Below are 22900 nucleotides of genomic sequence, written 5' to 3' on the forward strand. Positions count from 1 at the left end.
TGGATTGCTTAAAAGAAAAATAGACGTCTGCATATTAGTGTAGAGACACATAAAATCTAAACTATGCTTTTACATGACATCCAATTTGTAAATAAAGGTATTCTGACTAGATCTATTCGTTGCATAAGGATACGTACATCAAACAGTCGTGTTTAGGCCTACTGCTTCTATAGTTCTCTGTTTATAAGAATTGTTACAGCGGAACTGAAAGCATGAATGTGGAAGTATTTCTGTAAGAAATCATTTCTTTTAAAGTAGAAAGTCCATTATTTTCTTACAGTGGATCAGGAACTAGCAACTGAATGAGACATGTACCATATACAGTGTATTAACTTCTCACCTTTCAGTTTCAGACTTGTCATTACTTGTCAAACTGGTGACACTAAGAGAGAGAGAATCACTAATCTTTAATTAGTTATACCTACTACCCCTTTTGGGGCATAAGCCACCCACAAGATTTCTCCAGGCCTTTCTATCCCAAGGAATTTATTTCAGCTCTTTCCATGTTTTTCTTGTTCCTGGTGTCCCGAGACACAGTTAGATTATTCTAACTAGGTGTCGGCCTCTAAGTCAGACTCTTTACCAGGGGTTTCTTGGCCCTACCCCTCTTGCATTTTCCTTAGGGATTCCAGGACAGGGCTACAATGCCTTGTGGTGTTAGTATGTGGCTTGTATAGATTGTGTCTTTATCCACTTCAACTTTTTCTACATTATCTCCTCTTCAATTGAGGCTTGGTTTGTTCTCTGCCACAGTTTGGTGTTGTTGATTTTGTCAGGTAATCTGATCTGGAGGATGTTCCTTAGACATGTGTTGACGAATGTCTGGATATTATTTGTTATTGTAGCATTTGTCCTCCATGTTTCTGGCCCATACAAGAGCACTGCCTTAACATTGCTGTTAAATAGCAACAGTAGCGACAATGAATTACTTCATTCACCTTAAAACCACCCAGTTACGAAATATTTAGTCTCAAATATATAAAGAGTGAGCTTTTACAACTAAAGGATAAGTCTGTGTTATTGAATCTACTTCCTTTTTTTTTTTGTTAGACATGTTGGTGTTTGAGCAATAGTTGTTCAGAATGAGTTGGTGGGACACGTCAAGTTTCTCCAGCTTTGCAACTCAGGCTTTGAAGAATGCTCAGAAAAAGATTGATAAAGTCCTTGACATTAACGAGGATGGGGCTGTGGTAGAGACTTCATCAGTATCAGGTAAAATTTAAATAGCTAGTGAGAATTTTACAGATAAATTTCCATATATTATGAGAATTGCAGGTACTCCAGAAGTTAACTGATGTAAAACATGTATGGGTGATACTGAACATTGGCTATAACCTTACCACTCAAGGAAATGGTTTAAGCTGACTTTTAATTGGTTATTAGTAAAGCAAAATTGCAATATCTTTGATAGATTTAATCCAGGTTAAAAAGTAAGTTTTGATTGATACATTCCATAAAAGAAAAATCAAATTAATTGTTAAATTTGATAATGAACATTAAAATTGTTTTACAGAAAACAAAGTTGCCAAGTCTTCTGAGGAACCTAAAAATGTAAAAGACACAGGTTCGTCGTGGTCTTCCTGGGGGTCGTTTTCTTTGGACAAAGGAAAGGATGAATCTGAAGAGGACACAAGAAGTGCCTGGTCCATGCCATGGGGGATGGATACCAGTCTTACCAAGCCTAAAAAAGAAAAGTCACAACTGGATCAATCTAGTGCGGCTTCCACTGTCAAGAAAACTGAATCATCACCTGTCAACCCAAAACCTGGTGGTTTGTCATCTAAAAGTAAGAAAGGGGCACTGAAATTAAAATCCAGTGTACAAAACGAACAGACTGAAAACAAAGGAGCAGAAGAGAATGTGGAAGAAAAATCAAAACTGGAGTCACAAAATGTGGAGAGTGTAAAAGAAAGTGATTTATTAGAGACCACAGAAGACATTAAAGTTCAGGAAAAGGAAGTTTGTGAAGATGAAAATAACGAAAAGGAGATGAACAATGATACACTTAAATCAGTTAGTGATGAAATAATTAACAGAGATAAAGTAACAGATGTAGCTATAATTAATCAAGAAAGTGCTGAAAAATCTATATGTTCTGAAGACAATAAACGTTCCAGTTTAACAGAGTTAGAACAAGAGAGTTCTGATAGTGAACCACCATTATCCAGTGTTTCTGAACCAGAGGGTGGATCTAGTGAATTAATAGTCAGTGAACAGTCACACAAAGAAACTCCACAAAGCCCATCGCAAGTGATTCATTCTGATTTCAAGGAAAATATAGCAATTACTGAAGTGAAAAGAGAAGGAGAAGAGAGTATTGTGAAAGAAGACAATTTAGTTGAGTGCATACAAGATCAGGAACAGTGGAGAGTGGATGAGGGTACTGAGGAACAGATTCAAAATAAAGTGGAGAGTCAACAAGAAGAGGAAGCTATAGAGGTCCAAACCAAAGAAGTGGAAGAAGGAGAAATGATGGAAAAAGTGGATGAAGGTACTGCAGTTGGAGAAGAGGGCACACTTGTCTGTGAAAGAGAAAATGATGTTAATATTCCAGTTGGTTTTGATTCTTTAGCTGAAGTAAACAGATCTCAACCAGTTGACATTCCATCTAATAGTCCAGATATCGATCAAGAGAGGCTTTCTGGTTTACCTCTGAGCCCTTCAACAGCAAGTTCACTTGGTGGAACAGACTCAGACACAAACAAACTGGACAGTAGTTTAGATACCTACACATCAGATGAAACAGTCATTGAAAAGAGTTCAACAAAGATGACAAAATCTGATGAAAGCATACCAGAAGATTACATTCCAGAAAAAGTTCCAGAATCATCAGAAAATCAAGATGTTGAGCCCTCAGAAAACATGGGAGAAATTTCTCCTAGTAGTTCATATGTTAAGTGTATGATTGAAGATGCAATGGATGACAGTGCCAAAATGGAGGATAATGGAAGTGACACACCATCAAAGTCAGAGTGTTCTCGCAGCACAGGAGGCCATGACTCGGGGGATGAGATTTCCACAACTACATCCTCCGACATAGAAATCATATCACACGTGTCAACTCCTACTTCCAATGGAGATGGGTCTAAAATGGTGGATTTATCTCCCTTGAAGATATCCCTCCAGAAAACGGCACGTAGAGGAAGCAGCCCCACCCATAGGCGATCTGATAGTCAGTCCAGCTCTAGCACCCACAGTAGGGAGGGACAGTTTGAACAACTCAGTCCAGGGAGGGATTATCAAGATGAAGATGACCATAGGGGAAACCAGCATATGCATGAAGGTTAGGTTCACCTCAAAAGATGTTATTTGACATTTTTTTGTCTAATTTTATTAAAATCAGATTCCTTGACTGGTTCAAAAAAGATCTGAAGTTTTTTGAGCTGATTAAAGAATATAAATTTTAAATAGATTAAGATTTTTACAGAAATTTCATATTTATTGGTTTTTTGTAGGAGGAAAACATGACCTGTTCCCACTTAGTGAACATTTTGAAAATGATCAACAGCAGAAGCTCATTAAGGTAACACTGTGTACTTGTTCAGATTACGCTTAACACTTGGAACAAGAAGTAACATAGGACATGCATACATTGCTTGTTGTTATGAGCATGTTTGGACATGATAATATTGCCAGCTGTTTGCTTAGTATACTAACAATTGATTTTAGCAATGGAATAAATGCTTTTATCATTATTTCAATTACATTTTAAGTTTAAAAAAAAAATGTTTGTTAAATCTCCAGGGTTACTCTGCATGGAAAAATACAATTACTTTATCTTCTGTAAAGTTTAACATTTATAAAGTTTTCATGTTAAGCATGTAAAGCCAGCTCATGTTTGTTGTTATAAAAAGTCATTTCTGCATGATGTTGAGAAAAAATACTAGTTATTTCAAATGCTTGTGAATTAATGCATACAGAACAACCTGGGTTTACTGAGTAGTGGGGCACAAAAAACCCAGCTTTTTTCGAGGTGTGGTTAAATCCAAATTAAGACTGAATATTTGAGAAATTATAGCATTAGAACAGTGTACGACTAGGGACTGGACTTCTGGTGCTGGATTAGAAATAGGAAGTATTTATAAGAAGCTGTATGTTTTAGTTACAGACCGTCCCTGAGAATACGGACACCACAAACAGCGATGTAGTATACCAGCAGGTCAGGGTTTGTGTAGGGGTCAAAGGTCAAACAACCTTCTACATAGGGACCATCTCAGTGCTGTCCTTGTCAGAAGTGCAAAATAAACTTATATATACACATAGCTGAATTTATAAAATATCAATTTACCAAACCTTTTTTTTATTGCAGTATTCTTTTTCCTATTAACAATTTGACAATTTTGTTCATCACTGCAATAAGAAAGACAATCATGTGGTGTTGGTGTAAATTTTTTAGAAAAAGAAAGTTTTCATAAAATAATTGCTACTCTCAGAACACCATAATAAAGAGTTGTTGTTTTTTTAAAGTTTGAATTGAAACAGAAAAAAGTTGTGATATAATATGATAAGCTGCAAATACTGTTATATTTATATAAACATTATTGACCCCTGAGCAGGTCCCATTTAGATGTTGTTTGATGTTGGTGTGTGCTACAGCTTTCAGTGTCTCGTGGGGTTTTGCACTAACACTATGTATTCAATGTTTACATGATCATTCCATTTTCAGTTTTGGTTTTTGTTTTTTTTTCCATGAAGCATATAAGGTAAAGTACCAAAGAAGTAAATGGCGTAACTGGTGGAGCAGAATTCAATAATACAAAATATTTTTTTTTAAAAAGGAGACTTGCATAAAAAATGTGTGAATTCAGTTTTCTCTGAACAGTTCTACAATTCTGTGATGTACATGTCAGATAATAGAAAATATTAGTTCACTGAACATTACCAGTAATTATTGAATAAATGAAGGCGCTGGGCAATAATCATTTACATCAAGCACATGCAACATTCATCATATTTTTTTAGCTCACCTCAAGAAAGTTTCAATGCTATAATCCTAGTTTTGATGTAGCTGTATGTGTCGAGGGTCAAATTCGAAAGCAAACTATTCCCAAGTAAAGGCAAACAAGATCTGGACCAATTTTGCATGAAACGTGTACATCTAGAAATGCATACACCAGTCATTCATTAGATGTTGCAATGACATTGGGTATCAGAATGAGTGACCAGGATTGACATGCTTTAAGCAGGAGCATTCTGAAGAACATGTATATTTTGACCTTTATTGCATTGTATGAAACCTCCAGCAAAAAAAAAAAAAGATAAATAAAAGAAATAGGAATAGCTCTAGCTAGCCCTGAAGTCCATAATTTTTTTCAGAATTAATGCAGGAATTACTAACATTCTTTATAATTAATTTGTTCAGGGAAAACATTACTAGTCTTGGCTTCAAGACTGACAGATACTGTTCTCTTCTTAACCAAACTTGAACAGAAGATTCAAGCATGGATGGTTACCAATAGATTTGTTTCATTTGTTACACATGACTATAGTTGCTAGATTACGATGTCCAGGTAAAGGTCTTTAGAAAACTCTAAGGCTTACCATAAGGATTCTGCTGGAGAGAGATGATGCTAGGTATCAGTTTAATTTTGGATGCTGATTTTCCCTCATAGTGATGAAATAGCTAATTGACAGCATCACTCATAAATGATAATCATTGAGGTGAGCTATGGTCATAAAAGGTTGGTTTTTCATCCATCATTGGGGTTCCTTCAATATAACTATGTATGTTTTGTCCTTTTTCTTTTTTCATTTCTGGTAGTAATAATACAAAGCTATCAAGTGTTTAACTTGTGTAAAGATAAATAAGCATGCTTTTTCTCATTGTATGACTTTTGATACATGTATAATTCTCCATCAGTTTCTAAGCAGAGGCATTTCAGGATTTGCTTATTTTCTATCTCTGTGACATTAATGCTCTATTTTCCTTGATTAAGTATAGAGGATTTTAGAGTAATGAAAAATAAAATAACTTCACCCTTTGCTTCAACCAGCACGCAATGTATTCGGGTATTTTTTAAGTATTAAAACCTACATTCATGTAATACACTGAATAGTTTTCTACATTCAGGTACACAATGATGACATTTATTTTGAATGCACTTTCAGAAAATTGCTGAGCTGACGGAAATTCTACAAGCCAGAGAAAGTAAACTGGTTCAGATGAGTAAAGACAACAATGACTTGATGGAAACCAGTAACATCCTACGCAAGTACGTCACAGCATACACACACATACACACACATACAAACTAGTATGTCACAGCACACACACATACAAACTAGTATGTCACAGCATACACACATACAAACTAGTACGTCACAGCACACACACACATACAAGTACGTCACAGCACACACACATACACACATACAAACTAGTATGTCACAGCACACACATACAAACTAGTATGTCACAGCACACACACACATACAAGTATGTCACAGCACACATAGGCATTTGTATATTGTCAACATGTGTAGTACGATTTATGATTAAAAAAATAAACTATAACCTGTAAGAGTTTTCAGATGCCTTCTCCAAAGATCTATGATGCAATTCTTTTAAAGACTTTAGTTCATTACATACAGCTGCAATAATGTTGATGCTTATTTGAGCGTTTCTGCCGACAGTCAAATTCAGCAGTTAGAAGAATTAAAAGAAGCAGAATCGGAAGATGTTAACAACGTCACGTCAGAATTCACCAAGAGGCTGTCTGAGGCCGAGAAAAAAATCAACCAGGTGATAAGGGTAGGTATATACAGGCAAATGAATAGAATTCTTAGTCTTGTAAGGATAACTGCGGCCATCTTTGAAAAATTGTTTGGATGCCTTCTCCCAACAGACTGGCCAAAAATGGCCGACTCAAAGCTTTTTTTTCACATGTTATGTGGCACCATACCCCTGTTATGTGGCACCATCCCCTTTTTGTGCAGCCATGCCTGGACAGAACACACAAGTTTGTATATAGTGATTAAATAAATAGAGTTCATGTTCCATGATGAGTGAAGTTTAAATAAAATGTGTATTATCCATACAGTAATAGTCCCCATTTAAATTTCTACCACATTCAAGGAGTACATTCAGGTACTTGTACTAAGTAAGATCATTCAGACCTATATTCTGTGTATTGTAAATTACAGGAAAAAGAAACCGTGAAGAAACAACTCCAAGACACTCAAGATGAGTTAGCAAAAAAGTAAGTTATCGAGTTCACAGATATTCCACCTCATTTTCTTGATAAATACATGTTTAAGGATTTCACAACTACTGTATGGCAAATGAACAAGTGCATTTTATTACATTTTTTGGTGGAAGGAAAGAACTAAAAGTTTTGTATTATGTTCCAGAACAAAAGAAAAATCCTGTCAGATTCAGGAGAAAGATCAACAGATTAAAGAACTACTGCAGGAAGGTATGGTGTGGGGTCAAGACAACAAGTAAAAGAATTTAAAAACAGGAAATTTGGGAAGGGGAAAAATAGTGTTACTTACAAAAATTTTGATAAAATTGGCATCAATATTACAGGAGAGAAGCTTTCCAAACAACAACTACAGAGTAATAACATCATCAAGAAGCTGAGGGCTAAAGAGAAAGAAAATGACTCCCTCATTACATCTCAAAAGTAAGTCCAACATAAGGCATGCATGGAAAATGACTCCTTCATTACATCTCAAAAGTAAGTCCATCTTAAGGCATGCTGGGAAAATGACTCCCTCATTACTTCTCAAAATTAAGTCCACCATAAGGTGCTGGGAAAATGACTCCCTCATTACTTCTCAAAATTAAGTCCACCATAAGGTGCTGGGAAAATGACTCCCTCATTACATCTCAAAAGTAAGTACACCATAAGGGATACTGGGAAAATGACTCCCTCATTAAATCTCAAAAGTAAGTCCACCATAAGGCATGCTGGGAAAATGACTCCCTCATTACATCTCAAAAAAAAGTCCACTGTAAGGCATGCTGGGAAAATGACTACCTCATTACATCTCAAAAAAATGTCCACTATAAGGCATGCTAGGAAAATGACTACCTCATTACATCTCAAAAAAAAGTCCACTATAAGGCATGCTGGGAAAATGACTACCTCATAACATCTCAAATGTAGTAAGTCCAACATCTGGAATGCTGGGAAACTTTTCATCAGGGTATAGGTCATATTTTGGTAGAAATCATCCTGCTTGTTTGTGTACATCCAGATACATGTAAATTGTACTAAGTATTCTTTCTTGTGAAGCAATTTAAGTCTCTCATCAAAATGGATGTCTCTTTAACTTCTCCATCCATATTTTGTTTTCTGTTGTCTTAATTTTTGTTTATTCTTTGAAAGATAATGTGTCATCTTTATAATATCTAGATTGTGTTGTGACAAACATGTAAGTGATGTAACAGTTATTGTTAAATTTGTTACTGAAACTGATGCAGGATGAAAATTAAATACTGTCCATGCAATTAGAAATTTAAGTCTAATTAGTCTGATTGTTTGACATATACTCTCTCAGTTGATAAGTAAAAATTGTACCAGAAGTTATTTTAAAAGTTGTATTTATGTGTAATTACAGGAAAAAGCTGGAGGATCAGAAAACAGAGTTAGAGCACCTGCGCAAGGTGTGTGAGGTCAAGGACGATTTAGAGAAGAAACAGACAGGTAAACGGAATTCTCGTAGAATGTGTGGAGAATTGGGAAGAAGTATTAGTATGAAAGTGAAACATTGAAAGTTTTTTAATTATATTAAACATTTGAAATGCAATATTTTCAGGGTAATATACAGTGTATATGGTGTTCATATTACCAGTAAACAATTTTGTAACCCAGAATCTTATTTCAGAGGCCATCAATCAGTTAAATACAGCTGTCCAAAAACAGGAGAGAGAAAAATCCAAACTCAAGGTGAACACATATAGAAAGAATACTGTAAACATAAAAAACAAGTTGATGATTTAAACAAAGATACTGCAAACATAGAAATAAAATTGATGATTGAAATGAAGTAAGCAAGAAATATCTACAAATGGTATGACTCTGATTTACATATTTTCCAATGTATAAATATCCTGACAACTGTACATCACCTGACATTTATCTGGTATCTTATTCTAGATTTCCGTATCATTTCTAATTAGTGAAAATTAAAGTATATGAAGTATTGTTTGCCTGTGGAACTCTAGATTAATAAGATCCATTCTCATTACAATAGAGTGACCTAGAAGATGCCCAGGAGAGAGTTCGAGGATTACAAACAGCCCTGGACAACTCCTACAAGTAAAGTCATACCCCCCCCCCCTTAAAAAAAAACAAAAAACTATTGAAATAACTACAGTATAGTCTGTATGTTTAAACCCCCTAGACTTTCCTTCATTTGAACTTAAAAACTTTCAGTTTGCAGAATTTTTTCTGTGATAATTTTTTATGCTTTCGATCTATGATATGTTTTTGTCAGTGATTTTTTTTCTGTTATAATTTTTGATGTTTTCTCTCTATGATGTGTTTAAGTTATGATTACAGGGAGATAGCAGAATTACACCGCTCTAGTGCAGCACAGGACAGCAAAGCTGCTGAGACAGCACTGAGTCTCGAGATGCAGGTCCGAGAAGAACTGAAATCTCAGCTCGAGCAAGAACGCAAGAGTAACCAGCAGGAGAAAGAAGCTCTGATCAATCAGGTCTCACATCAAACATATAGTATTCTCTGTAAATTAAAAAAAAAAGATTCTATCAGTTTATTTTAAGTGTTTGGTTCTTTCAAAACTGCATATTTTGCTTAAGAAATATAGTCTAGGAAATTTCACAGAAGTGTATTTAAAAAAGTTAATACGAGTGAAAATATGCAAGTTTTAAAAGTACACTGTGGTGAAGTTATTTTACAGTGCTAATAACTATGATAAACACTGCATACGGAAATGCTAGTACATGTACTACTTCATTCATACAGTACAGAGAATGAGAGATTTATTTGTGAGATATTTACATGTGTGACCCCATTATTGGAGACTGACTTTATGTGATATTGGTTTCACAGATAGAGCATCTGACAATGACTGTGTCTATGTGTTATTGTGTTTTACAGATAGAGGATCTGACAATGACTGTGTCTATGTGTTATTGGTTTCACAGATAGAGGATCTGACAATGACTGTGTCTATGTGTTATTGGTTTTACAGACAGAGGATCTTACAATGACTGTGTCTATGTGTTATTGGTTTTACAGATAGAGGATCTGACAATGACTGTGTCTATGTGCTATTGGTTTTACAGATAGAGGATCTGACAATGACTGTGTCTATGTGTTATTGGTTTTACAGATAGAGGATCTGACAATGACTGTGTTTAAGTGTTATTGGTTTTACAGATAGAGGATCTGACAATGACTGTGTCTATGTGTTATTGGTTTTACAGATAGAGGATCTGACAATGACTGTGTCTATGTGTTATTGGTTTTATAGATAGAGGATCTGACAATGACTGTGTCTAAGTGTTATTGGTTTTATAGATAGAGGATCTGACAATGACTGTGTCTATGTGTTATTGGTTTTATAGATAGAGGATCTGACAATGACTGTGTCTATGTGTTATTGGTTTTATAGACAGAGGATCTGACAATGACTGTGTCTATGTGTTATTGGTTTTACAGATAGAGGATCTGACAATGACTGTGTCTATGTGTTATTGGTTTTACAGATAGAGGATCTGACAATGACTGTGTCTATGTGTTATTGGTTTTATAGATAGAGGATCTGACAATGACTGTGTCTATGTGTTATTGGTTTTATAGACAGAGGATCTGACAATGACTGTGTCTATGTGTTATTGTGTTTTACAGATAGAGGATCTGACAATGACTGTGTCTATGTGTTATTGGTTTTACAGATAGAGGATCTGACAATGACTGTGTCTATGTGCTATTGGTTTTACAGATAGAGGATCTGACAATGACTGTGTCTATGTGTTATTGGTTTTACAGATAGAGGATCTGACAATGACTGTGTCTATGTGTTATTGGTTTTACAGATAGAGGATCTGACAATGACTGTGTCTATGTGCTATTGGTTTTATAGATAGAGGATCTGACAATGACTGTGTCTAAGTGTTATTGGTTTTACAGATAGAGGATCTGACAATGACTGTGTCTATGTGTTATTGGTTTTACAGATAGAGGATCTGACAATGACTGTGTCTATGTGTTATTGGTTTTATAGACAGAGGATCTGACAATGACTGTGTCTATGTGTTATTGGTTTTATAGATAGAGGATCTGACAATGACTGTGTCTAAGTGTTATTGGTTTTACAGATAGAGGATCTGACAATGACTGTGTCTAAGTGTTATTGGTTTTACAGATAGAGGATCTGACAATGACTGTGTCTATGTGTTATTGGTTTTACAGATAGAGGATCTGACAATGACTGTGTCTATGTGTTATTGGTTTTATAGATAGAGGATCTGACAATGACTGTGTCTAAGTGTTATTGGTTTTATAGATAGAGGATCTGACAATGACTGTGTCTAAGTGTTATTGGTTTTACAGATAGAGGATCTGACAATGACTGTGTCTATGTGTTATTGGTTTTACAGATAGAGGATCTGACAATGACTGTGTCTATGTGTTATTGGTTTTACAGATAGAGGATCTGACAATGACTGTGTCTATGTGTTATTGGTTTTATAGACAGAGGATCTGACAATGACTGTGTCTATGTGTTATTGGTTTTACAGATAGAGGATCTGACAATGACTGTGTCTATGTGTTATTGTGTTTTACAGATAGAGGATCTGACAATGACTGTGTCTATGTGTTATTGGTTTCACAGATAGAGGATCTGACAATGACTGTGTCTATGTGTTATTGGTTTTACAGATAGAGGATCTGACAATGACTGTGTCTATGTGTTATTGGTTTTACAGATAGAGGATCTGACAATGACTGTGTTTAAGTGTTATTGGTTTTACAGATAGAGGATCTGACAATGACTGTGTCTATGTGTTATTGGTTTTACAGATAGAGGATCTGACAATGACTGTGTCTATGTGTTATTGGTTTTATAGATAGAGGATCTGACAATGACTGTGTCTAAGTGTTATTGGTTTTATAGATAGAGGATCTGACAATGACTGTGTCTATGTGTTATTGGTTTTACAGATAGAGGATCTGACAATGACTGTGTCTATGTGTTATTGGTTTTATAGACAGAGGATCTGACAATGACTGTGTCTATGTGTTATTGGTTTTATAGACAGAGGATCTGACAAAGACTGTGTCTATGTGTTATTGGTTTTATAGATAGAGGATCTGACAATGACTGTGTCTATGTGCTATTGGTTTTACAGATAGAGGATCTGACAATGACTGTGTCTATGTGCTATTGGTTTTACAGATAGAGGATCTGACAATGACTGTGTCTATGTGTTATTGGTTTTACAGATAGAGGATCTGACAATGACTGTGTTTAAGTGTTATTGGTTTTACAGATAGAGGATCTGACAATGACTGTGTCTATGTGTTATTGGTTTTATAGATAGAGGATCTGACAATGACTGTGTCTAAGTGTTATTGGTTTTATAGATAGAGGATCTGACAATGACTGTGTCTATGTGTTATTGGTTTTATAGACAGAGGATCTGACAATGACTGTGTCTATGTGATATTGGTTTTACAGACAGAGGATCTGACAATGACTGTGTCTATGTGTTATTGGTTTTATAGATAGAGGATCTGACAATGACTGTGTCTAAGTGTTATTGGTTTTACAGATAGAGGATCTGACAATGACTGTGTCTATGTGTTATTGGTTTTATAGATAGAGGATCTGACAATGACTGTGTCTATGTGTTATTGGTTTTATAGACAGAGGATCTGACAATGACTGTGTCTATGTGTTATTGGTTTTACAGATAGAGGATCTGACAATGACTGTGTCTATGTGTTATTGTGTTTTACAGATAGAGGATCTGACAATGACTGTGTCTATGTGTTATTGGTTTCACAGATAGAGGATCTGACAATGACTGTGTCTATGTGTTATTGGTTTTACAGATAGAGGATCTGACAATGACTGTGTCTATGTGCTATTGGTTTTACAGATAGAGGATCTGACAATGACTGTGTCTATGTGTTATTGGTTTTACAGATAGAGGATCTGACAATGACTGTGTTTAAGTGTTATTGGTTTTACAGATAGAGGATCTGACAATGACTGTGTCTATGTGTTATTGGTTTTACAGATAGAGGATCTGACAATGACTGTGTCTAAGTGTTATTGGTTTTATAGATAGAGGATCTGACAATGACTGTGTCTATGTGTTATTGGTTTTATAGACAGAGGATCTGACAATGACTGTGTCTATGTGTTATTGGTTTTATAGACAGAGGATCTGACAAAGACTGTGTCTATGTGTTATTGGTTTTATAGATAGAGGATCTGACAATGACTGTGTCTATGTGTTATTGGTTTTACAGATAGAGGATCTGACAATGACTGTGTCTAAGTGTTATTGGTTTTACAGATAGAGGATCTGACAATGACTGTGTCTATGTGTTATTGGTTTTATAGATAGAGGATCTGACAATGACTGTGTCTATGTGTTATTGGTTTTACAGACAGAGGATCTGACAATGACTGTGTCTATGTGTTATTGGTTTTATAGATAGAGGATCTGACAATGACTGTGTCTATGTGATATTGGTTTTACAGACAGAGGATCTGACAATGACTGTGTCTATGTGTTATTGGTTTTACAGACAGAGGATCTGACAATGACTGTGTCTATGTGTTATTGGTTTCACAGATAGAGGATCTGACAATGACTGTGTCTATGTGTTATTGGTTTTACAGACAGAGGATCTGACAATGACTGTGTCTATGTGTTATTGGTTTTACAGATAGAGGATCTGACAATGACTGTGTCTATGTGCTATTGGTTTTACAGATAGAGGATCTGACAATGACTGTGTTTAAGTGTTATTGGTTTTACAGATAGAGGATCTGACAATGACTGTGTTTATGTGTTATTGGTTTTACAGATAGAGGATCTGACAATGACTGTGTCTATGTGTTATTGGTTTTACAGACAGAGGATCTGACAATGACTGTGTCTATGTGTTATTGGTTTTACAGACAGAGGATCTGACAATGACTGTGTCTATGTGTTATTGGTTTCACAGATAGAGGATCTGACAATGACTGTGTCTATGTGTTATTGGTTTTACAGACAGAGGATCTGACAATGACTGTGTCTATGTGTTATTGGTTTTACAGATAGAGGATCTGACAATGACTGTGTCTATGTGTTATTGGTTTTATAGATAGAGGATCTGACAATGACTGTGTCTATGTGCTATTGGTTTTACAGATAGAGGATCTGACAATGACTGTGTTTAAGTGTTATTGGTTTTACAGATAGAGGATCTGACAATGACTGTGTTTATGTGTTATTGGTTTTACAGATAGAGGATCTGACAATGACTGTGTCTATGTGTTATTGGTTTTATAGATAGAGGATCTGACAATGACTGTGTCTAAGTGTTATTGGTTTTATAGATAGAGGATCTGACAATGACTGTGTCTATGTGTTATTGGTTTTACAGATAGAGGATCTGACAATGACTGTGTCTATGTGTTATTGGTTTTACAGATAGAGGATCTGACAATGACTGTGTCTATGTGTTATTGGTTTTATAGATAGAGGATCTGACAATGACTGTGTCTATGTGTTATTGGTTTTATAGACAGAGGATCTGACAATGACTGTGTCTATGTGTTATTGGTTTTACAGATAGAGGATCTGACAATGACTGTGTCTATGTGTTATTGGTTTTACAGATAGAGGATCTGAGAATGACTGTGTCTAGGATGGAGAAGGAACACAATAGGAGAGAAGACATGCTACGACAAGAAATCTCTGATTTACAGCGGGTAACACAATCTTCTTTATTTATCTAATCTACATCACATCATTTTAACATTGTAATCAGTAAACTGAAGATGATGGAGAATTTTTATTTTTCAAATTAGGTCATTTCTGGTACAGTTTCCTTGATGTTTTTATGCATACTTGTCTGCTTGAGAAATGTTTACAATGACAATTTACTTCCAGCATTTACAAGAAGACGAAGCAAGAAATCAGGACCTCACTCAAAATGTAACATCTGGTAAGGCAACATTGCCATTGTGTACTAGGGATACGTTTTCTAATGGATATTGAAATCCTTCATTAGAATGTCAAAAAAAAGAACAAAATTCTTGTTTATGTATGTGTGATATATATTGGTTTTTTGAGCTGTTGTTTCTTTCAGCCACCCGCCCCCTGCTGAGACAGATTGAGAATCTTCAGTCAACATATGCGGCTCAGTCTCTGTCCTGGGAAAAACTAGAAAAGAATCTCTCTGACAGGCTAGGTATGGGGTCGTTATTTGTAACATACTGTAGATTCTTATTTTACATGTGTACTAAATATCTCAAAATGACTCATAGACATCAGATACTAAGAAAATGAATTCATGAATGGATTGTTGATCTAGAGTTTTTAGATTATTTCAGAAAATATAAAAAGAAAAGCGAGTACATGTATTTTTATTTCTCAAGTAGTGCTTCTCTCAGAATTACTTAATAATGAATTCCTTGCAGATATTTTGGAATCTTCAATATCAGCATTGAGCATGACACTTTATGTTTCATTATATGATATGTGTGCATGATTTAATTCACCATTTAGAATCCTTTTAAATACCTTCAGTGTAATGTACAATTTTGAAATCAAAATCAATAGAATAATGATTGTTGCTTTTTAGTTGAAAATCAGACCCAGCTGGCCATGGTGACGGAGAAGGAGAGATCAGCAAATGAGAAAGTGATGGAGCTCTCAACTCAAGTCTCCTCACTAGAGTCTCAGAACAGTCGACTACGACAGGAGAAAGCTCAACAAACGGCTCAGACTGAGATGTTAAAGACTCGAGTACAGGTGCTAGAGGATGCCAAACACAGGTAACTATTGTGAGATAATTCATAAAGCTCAGAGCAATCCACTCAGGCTTGGTTGTAGGGAGATTTCAAAGTGAAAAGTAGAGCATAGTAAACATTCTTTACATGAAGAGGAGAACTCAGATTAAGTTGTAAAAATTTTTTTTATAATAACCATCACTGTAAAATTTGGGGTTATACATGTACCTTCAAAAAGAGATCATATGATGTCAGAGGGCATGGCCAGTTAAAAATTGCATGACTTGGTTAGAAAAAGGTGTTGGAACAATATTTTAAAAAAAATTTTAAAAGCAGGTACTGAGTATAAGGAATAGGTATCATTTTATGGAGTTAATGAGGATAATAACTAACCTGGGTGCACTTGTTAATTCTTGCATAACTGCCTTCACAATTATCAAAACTTTTGCTGGCTCCTAGGTTCTATATCACTTCATAAATTAAATGCCAATGTTTGGAAACTTAGTTCACAACGATGAAATGTTCATAAAGTTTGGCTAAGATTCATGATTTCTTTTGCCCACAGTGAATCGGTTCAGATTGAGGCTGTTAAACAACAGATGTCACAGGAAATGTCTGACCTCAGGAAAGAAAAGGTAAGACCATTTCAGATATTATAAATATTTTACCATAATGTCAGAAAATTAAAAAGTATCACAATTCTAAAAATTATTAAGAGACCCATCATTTCTTTGAAAATATATTAATGTTCACTGATGTATAATACACTGTTACCTATGTTTGTCACTGACTTTGTTGAAGTCACCATTATAAAAATTTTACGTGGTTGTGAGGGTAACATGAATTGTCACCTAGTGGCAACCCATTGTTGACTGAAGTGAATCATAGGTCAACAATGATATTTAAATGGGTGACAATTTCACATGTTTTCCCTCACAACCATGTAAAAATATTTTCTGTAATATTGAATGTTTTAAATATGCAAACCTTTCTGCAAACTTTTCTCACAGTTAACAACTTCATAATTTTACAGTTGTTATCTGACTAATATACATAAAAGTGTAACCATCTGTTATAATGTACATATATTTTCATGTAAGTTAGGTTAATTCATTGAGAAACATTTGCTAAAAAGCACTATTACCCTCTGAATGATGCACCCTCTGTGATAGAACAAATCAACAGTCTTCTTTACTTGACAACGGATGGTATTCAAACAAAATTATTAACTGTGCGGAATCTATGCCACACAGTCCAGTTATTTGTATTTGCATAAAACATTCAGTATAATATACCAGTAATAAAAACTACATGTAGTTAAGGATAACATTGAACATGTTCACCCCAAGAAAACCATTGTCAACTGAAGTTGTGGCCTTGGTTGACAATGGTTTTCTTAGGATGAACATTTTCAGTGTTACTACATGCACTATTTATATATTGTTACAGGTTTTCCTGGAGACCCAGCTGGACATGGAGAAAAATAAAGTGGAACAAGAGAGGAAGAAACTGACCCTGGCTCAGGAACAAATCTCACTGATGGTACACACATCTAAATCTCTTGTTCTATTCACAAATTTCTTGTCCAGTAGAAATGAATTTAACTTTTCCAGAAAAGTCTGTACAACACAAATATTTTTGAACTTAATAAAAAATTTCACATTTTCATGATCCAGTGATCAGATACTGAATGTGTTTCTAGGAGAAGGACCTCCAGCGCCCTCAGTCCCGGGGGTCAGTGTCACCCCTGTCTGTGTCCAGATCTGAGAGTGTGACCGGTGACCATGGGTCCATGTCTATATCCTTCTCACAGGTAACCAGTATTCTTCTTGATTGTAGAAACTTTGGCTATACCCAGTAGAATGGTCTTAGTGCATTGACAATTTATGCAATACTGTTGTCAGTTGTATTTATCAAGAATATTTTTCAGTAGTTATTCAAGCCTTACTACTTAGTTTTTTAGGAATTAAAATCATGATATCCCCCCCCCCCCCCCCCCCCCGGTAGGTATTTAAGCCCCCTCATTATGGAATGTGGGAGAATTGGCATTCTTAGTAGTTAATAACTTGATTTTCTTAAAAGTTTAATTTTGTTGAAATGTTTTAAAACTAGATTTGAATATGTGACGTGGTAGCGTGTATTTAATTAGTAGTCTCTTTTTATTCACTGCCTACCATGAGTAAGTGATTGGAAACATTTACAGTTAAACTTCAGTATCATGAACATCAATATTTCAAATACCATGGATATGATGAAGTCTCTGGAAATCATGTCCCACCTACTTTTTCTTTATGTAATTTTACCTCTTTATCTCAGATCCTTTGATATCTTGAAGATTTTCTTTGTCCCGTCAAGTTTAGGTTTGAGTGTATGTTATATGTATAGTAGGATCACTTAATTAAATTGAAAGATCAAGGTTAATATAAGCATTACTTGGCCTTTGTAGGATGATTTGGAAAGAAGTTTAGTGATGTCTCCTGTGTCCAGTAGATCTACACTATATGAGAGTATACGACAAGGGGGTGGGGCTGCAAATTTGATTGACAGCCTTCAGTCACAGCTAAAACAGCGAGATGGTGAAATTTTCCAATTAAAAGTAAGTTTTTCAAACAATATCACTAAAACTGATGATGAAATATTTTGAATTGAAGAATAAAACATGTATTTTAGCAATTAAAAATGATTTTAACTACTTGTATTATATCTTTCATCATTCTGAATATTGGTTCATTAACTCCCTAATATGCATTTACTGATAAAATTTTGTTTGCATTATTTGAGTTATTTATATGATGTAGAGTGATATTCAACAATTGGAGAGAACCCGGGAGTCCATGGCTCGAGAACTCGTCAATCTGACCAATCAAAATGAAGAAATTCACGAAAAGATTGAAGAGTTACCACAACTCAAAAAGCAGTATGAGGTAATTCTTTTTAAAAAATTAAATTCAAAGGACATGCACTTTTCATTTATAGACTTTAACATTTTTTGGGGTCATTTATAAACGTACATGTATAGCTAGGCAATAACAATGGGAAATAACTCTGACTTATCTGGTTAACATAAGAAAGTTGCATCTCGCAAATATATACAATGCTTTTGTGTCTCAGAAATATAATATTGTAACACAAATATATAGATTTACCATAATCCCAAAACTTGTTATCATATATGAATAATTTGTTAAAGTAGAACAATTAATATCTATTCTGGATGGAAGGACCTAATTGATGTAACTGTGTACTGTAGGATTTGAACCAGAGGTATGATGCACTGTTACAAATGTATGGAGAAAAAGTGGAAGAAGCTGATGAACTGAGACTAGATCTTCAGGATGTCAAGGAGATGTACAAATTACAGGTAATCAAATTCTGATTGGTTGGATGTATAAAGAACTAGGCATGCTAACTCCCGATTCCCGCCTACATTTTACACCCATTTAAATTAATAATAATGGCAATTTGGCCGTAAAATCTTTGTTGAATGCAAAGAAGTGTTCAATGGTAATTGAATAATATTTTTTATACCAGTGTTGAATAGTTAATTACTCTTAATTCCAACTCTTTTTATAACGGGGGTAGATGATGGTTTCATTGAAATCAGGCTTGAAAGCATAAGCATATTTTAAAATATTCTTGGATATGGATTAAGAAATGAATGTAATATTTTTTTCTTTGACCGAAGTATCAAAGAAAAAATTTGGACGGAAAACGTCATCAATGCGCTACGCGCATTGATGAAAATGTTTTCGGTCCAAATTTTTTCTTTGATATTTCGGTCAAAGAAAAAAATATTACATTCATTTCTTATCATTTAATTATGATTTTAAAAAAATAAAATGAAAGTTTCTTTCACTTTAATATTTAATTTACCCATCAAATACTGTGCGTAGGTATACATCACAACAACGTTGCTAAATTTCAAAATGGCTGAATGTACAGATCTACGAGCATTGAAGAAATTTACCGTCCAAGTCTTCTTTGATACATCGATCAAATAAAAAATAATAAGATTTATTTCTTATAATTTAATATTTATCTTTCAAGATGAGATTTAACCTGAGAACGAGTGACTGTCCAACATATACTTTAGTTAGACTACCTAAATTTTCAGACGCAGAGTAATAGGGAGAAACAGCGTTTTCAAATACTGTGTCATTACCAGCTCTTTCTGACAATTATAAGAGTTTTTACATAAAAAAAAAACTTACCTGTTGTGTTATTAATTTTTGCTATATCCCAATGGGTATATTATCCCTGGTAAGCTGATATCTTTAGGTTTGTAAATGTAAAAGGAAGCTACTCAAATATAACCTTAACAACTTTTTCTACAGGTCACAGAAATTTTGGATTTCATTTGCGCATTTCTTCATCTGAATTTCAAACCGAACATATAAATGTATACGTATCACAACCTGTCCATGCATATCACAATATGCTGTAAAATCTAAAAGAGTCGGTAGCATTGAAAGAATTCCGTCCTCGCTCAGTGTCGTTTTTCTCATGCATTCGTTTCCTAAGAATTAACAGATTAACGGCATTTCTCCTCTTTGGTAGCATAAAACATTTCTTCACAGTTCTATTGTTCGTACCAGTTATCTCAAAGGCAAACATATAACATACATATGATGATTTCTTACCCGCAACTGCATTGTTGACATTGCAGACGATTTTATTTGTTTAGCAAAGGGGGATGGATAATTCGGAAAGAAACGAAAGTAGAAAATAAATCAGGAACGTACCGGACAAGTTTTGAAATTCAGGAAAAGAGAGCAAAAGTATTTCATTTTTCTTTCACAAAGTAATCTGGAAGCGGGAAATATACATGTAAAGTCAGCCAAAGTAGTTTCGGCTGCTAAGTGCATGTGAACTCCAGATTTTATTGATGCAGTTATCAGAAGAATTTTTTATCCAATCAGAATCAATTATTTTATAGAAATGTTCATTAAATCTTTCCTTTTGTTTTACGCATATAAAATTAAACATATGTAATTGATAAAATACAACGTTAAAGTTGTAAAACCCTTCGAAATTGGTAAAAAAAAAAAAAAAAGAGAGCATTTTTGTCGTTTTTTTTATCTGTAAACATATGTCCCCCCCCCCACCCGTGAAACACAAAAAGCTTTGAAATGAATTTGTGAAATAACAATCCATATTACCCGTAAAAAGGAATTTTTGTTTCAAGGGGGGGGGGGAGAGATGTTTTAAAAATATTTTCCATTTTCCGTTGATTTCTATAGTGAAAAACACGTTTTACTCAAATTATAGAGTTATCTCTCTTTGTTTTCCCAAATAAGTAATGTTTCATGAAAATTCATATAAATAACTATATAAAAAGGAAAAATCATTTAAATATGTTAACTTTTGAAAATTGACTTGGAGATAGGCGGGAGAACAATACTATCGTTCGCAGTTCTTACAGATATTCAAACTCTGATCGGTCAATTGAATATTCAGATGTATTTTAAAATTACATGTTCTCAAATTCTGATTGCTCAAATATATAAATTATAGTATTATGCCTCAAAAATAATGAAAAAAGAGCAAATTGAAGAGAGGTAGAGAATATACATGTACATATTGAATTTCAATCCAGTATATTTTGATTGCCTGTATAATGTAGAATGCGTAAATATTAATATATGACTTTTTAATTGTTTAATTGTTATCCTTTCAGATTGATCATCTCCTTGCTAAGTAGTGGACACTGAGTGGACCATTGTGTGATGACGGCGTACAGTTCTGTGATAAAGAGAGTGGACGATGAAGAAGTCCCTCGTAGATCCAATACAAGACGGATTTATCATTTAATCAGAAGCTACACAAGGTGGCAAGAACTGGTTCTACGAAGGCATGTACCCAAGTATGCATTGTATTATCAATAAATTTTGAATTTTTTAACGGTGTAACTTTTATGTGACATTTTTCCGTCAATTTTATTGAAATATGGATAAGAAATACATGTATTTGTCATTTATACGATGTTGAAATTTGTAAGTAGTATACAGAATTCCTTGAATGAAAAAATCAATAAAACGTAATATAAACTTGAAATGATCATTACAGAGTGAAAAGTAATGATAATGGTACTTCCAGGTCATGCATGTTATCGATATAAATAATGAATGTAAGTAATAGAAAGGGCTTTCAGAGTGTGGGTGATAAACTTAATATATTGTCATGTTATAAGTGTGTATTTATTATAAGACTGTATAAGCTCAGAGGTGAGGAGTACAGAGGGTATGCTTCATACTAGTGTGTCTCAGTCATTTATGTATGTTCTCATTTTCATGTGTATTCTTCACTTGTTGGGTACATGTTTCTAAATCATATAGTCAAATACTTTGCTTTGGAGGTACCTATATATAATATAGGGTGTACATTCGAGGTGAAATTATCTTTAGATCCCAGATGTTTGAGCTTACCTTGATGTATATTTATAAATAAATAAATCTTGGTATTAATGATATAAATAAAATATATAACAAAGGTGTTCCTGGCTCCATTGTAAAAATACTTTGCTTATATGGATGAATACTTGTACAGTTTTAATCTTTACTGAACTCTTAAATCAACCAATATTTTACTTTGTTTTGTATGAATTTCAAGTTAAATTATAAATAATTTACCATTCTGTAATTTTGTTTGTTACTAGAAATGCCTGTTTACTGATTGTTTACGACCTGTCGGTGAAATAAATCTACAAGATGCAAAAAAGGTGTTATTTATTTAGCTAAATAATCAGGCTAATTAATTGGTTCTCTCTGTAGTGACATTTTATTCATCATACTTTTATGCCTTGTTTAAATAATTCCAGCCAATGAGCTGCTGAGATTAGAACACTGACATTTATTCCAAAAATTCCTTCAATTGTTACCAATTATCCCATGTTTAGATTTTTTTGGTTGGATAAGACAGAGACATGTGCGTCTTGGAAAATAGTTGCTGTCTTGGGGATAAGACA

The 22900-nt window shown here is 34.3% G+C and overlaps 1 protein-coding gene across 2 annotated transcripts; it reads left to right on the forward strand.

Annotated features, from left to right (window-relative positions):
- The first annotated feature begins 1054 nt into the window (after nucleotides 1-1054).
- LOC133189581 (TATA element modulatory factor-like) lies at nucleotides 1055-22089 on the forward strand. 2 transcript variants are annotated; one of them, XM_061324959.1, is made up of 24 exons: nucleotides 1055-1212; nucleotides 1514-3283; nucleotides 3456-3523; nucleotides 4103-4159; nucleotides 6109-6212; nucleotides 6634-6751; nucleotides 7144-7199; nucleotides 7351-7415; nucleotides 7529-7625; nucleotides 8566-8651; nucleotides 8833-8894; nucleotides 9202-9266; nucleotides 9510-9666; nucleotides 14821-14913; nucleotides 15095-15149; nucleotides 15294-15395; nucleotides 15789-15981; nucleotides 16502-16571; nucleotides 17386-17478; nucleotides 17639-17749; nucleotides 18383-18532; nucleotides 18735-18860; nucleotides 19187-19297; nucleotides 21614-22089. In XM_061324959.1, exons 1-24 carry the CDS (start codon nucleotides 1083-1085, stop codon nucleotides 21635-21637), a joined length of 3963 nt encoding a protein of 1320 aa, XP_061180943.1. In that variant the 5' UTR covers nucleotides 1055-1082; the 3' UTR covers nucleotides 21638-22089. The 2 variants fall into 2 exon arrangements, with proteins under 2 accessions (XP_061180943.1, XP_061180944.1); XM_061324960.1 differs by lacking the exon at nucleotides 4103-4159.
- Nucleotides 22090-22900: the final 811 nt, after the last annotated feature.

Source organism: Saccostrea echinata, unplaced genomic scaffold (genome assembly GCF_033153115.1).
Source record: "Saccostrea echinata isolate AGI-Se365-2 ecotype Australia unplaced genomic scaffold, CSIRO_AGI_Sech_v1 ptg000019l, whole genome shotgun sequence".
NCBI lineage: Eukaryota > Metazoa > Mollusca > Bivalvia > Ostreida > Ostreidae > Saccostrea > Saccostrea echinata.

Bases quoted from the DNA above. Each gene is read 5' to 3' on its own strand.
- LOC133189581 (XM_061324959.1), top strand. From the start codon at position 1,083: ATGAGTTGGTGGGACACGTCAAGTTTCTCCAGCTTTGCAACTCAGGCT. The intron at 7,200-7,350 runs GTAAGTTATCGA...ATTATGTTCCAG, and splicing joins CAAGATGAGTTAGCAAAAAA to AACAAAAGAAAAATCCTGTC. The intron at 14,914-15,094 runs GTAACACAATCT...ATTTACTTCCAG, and splicing joins AAATCTCTGATTTACAGCGG to CATTTACAAGAAGACGAAGC.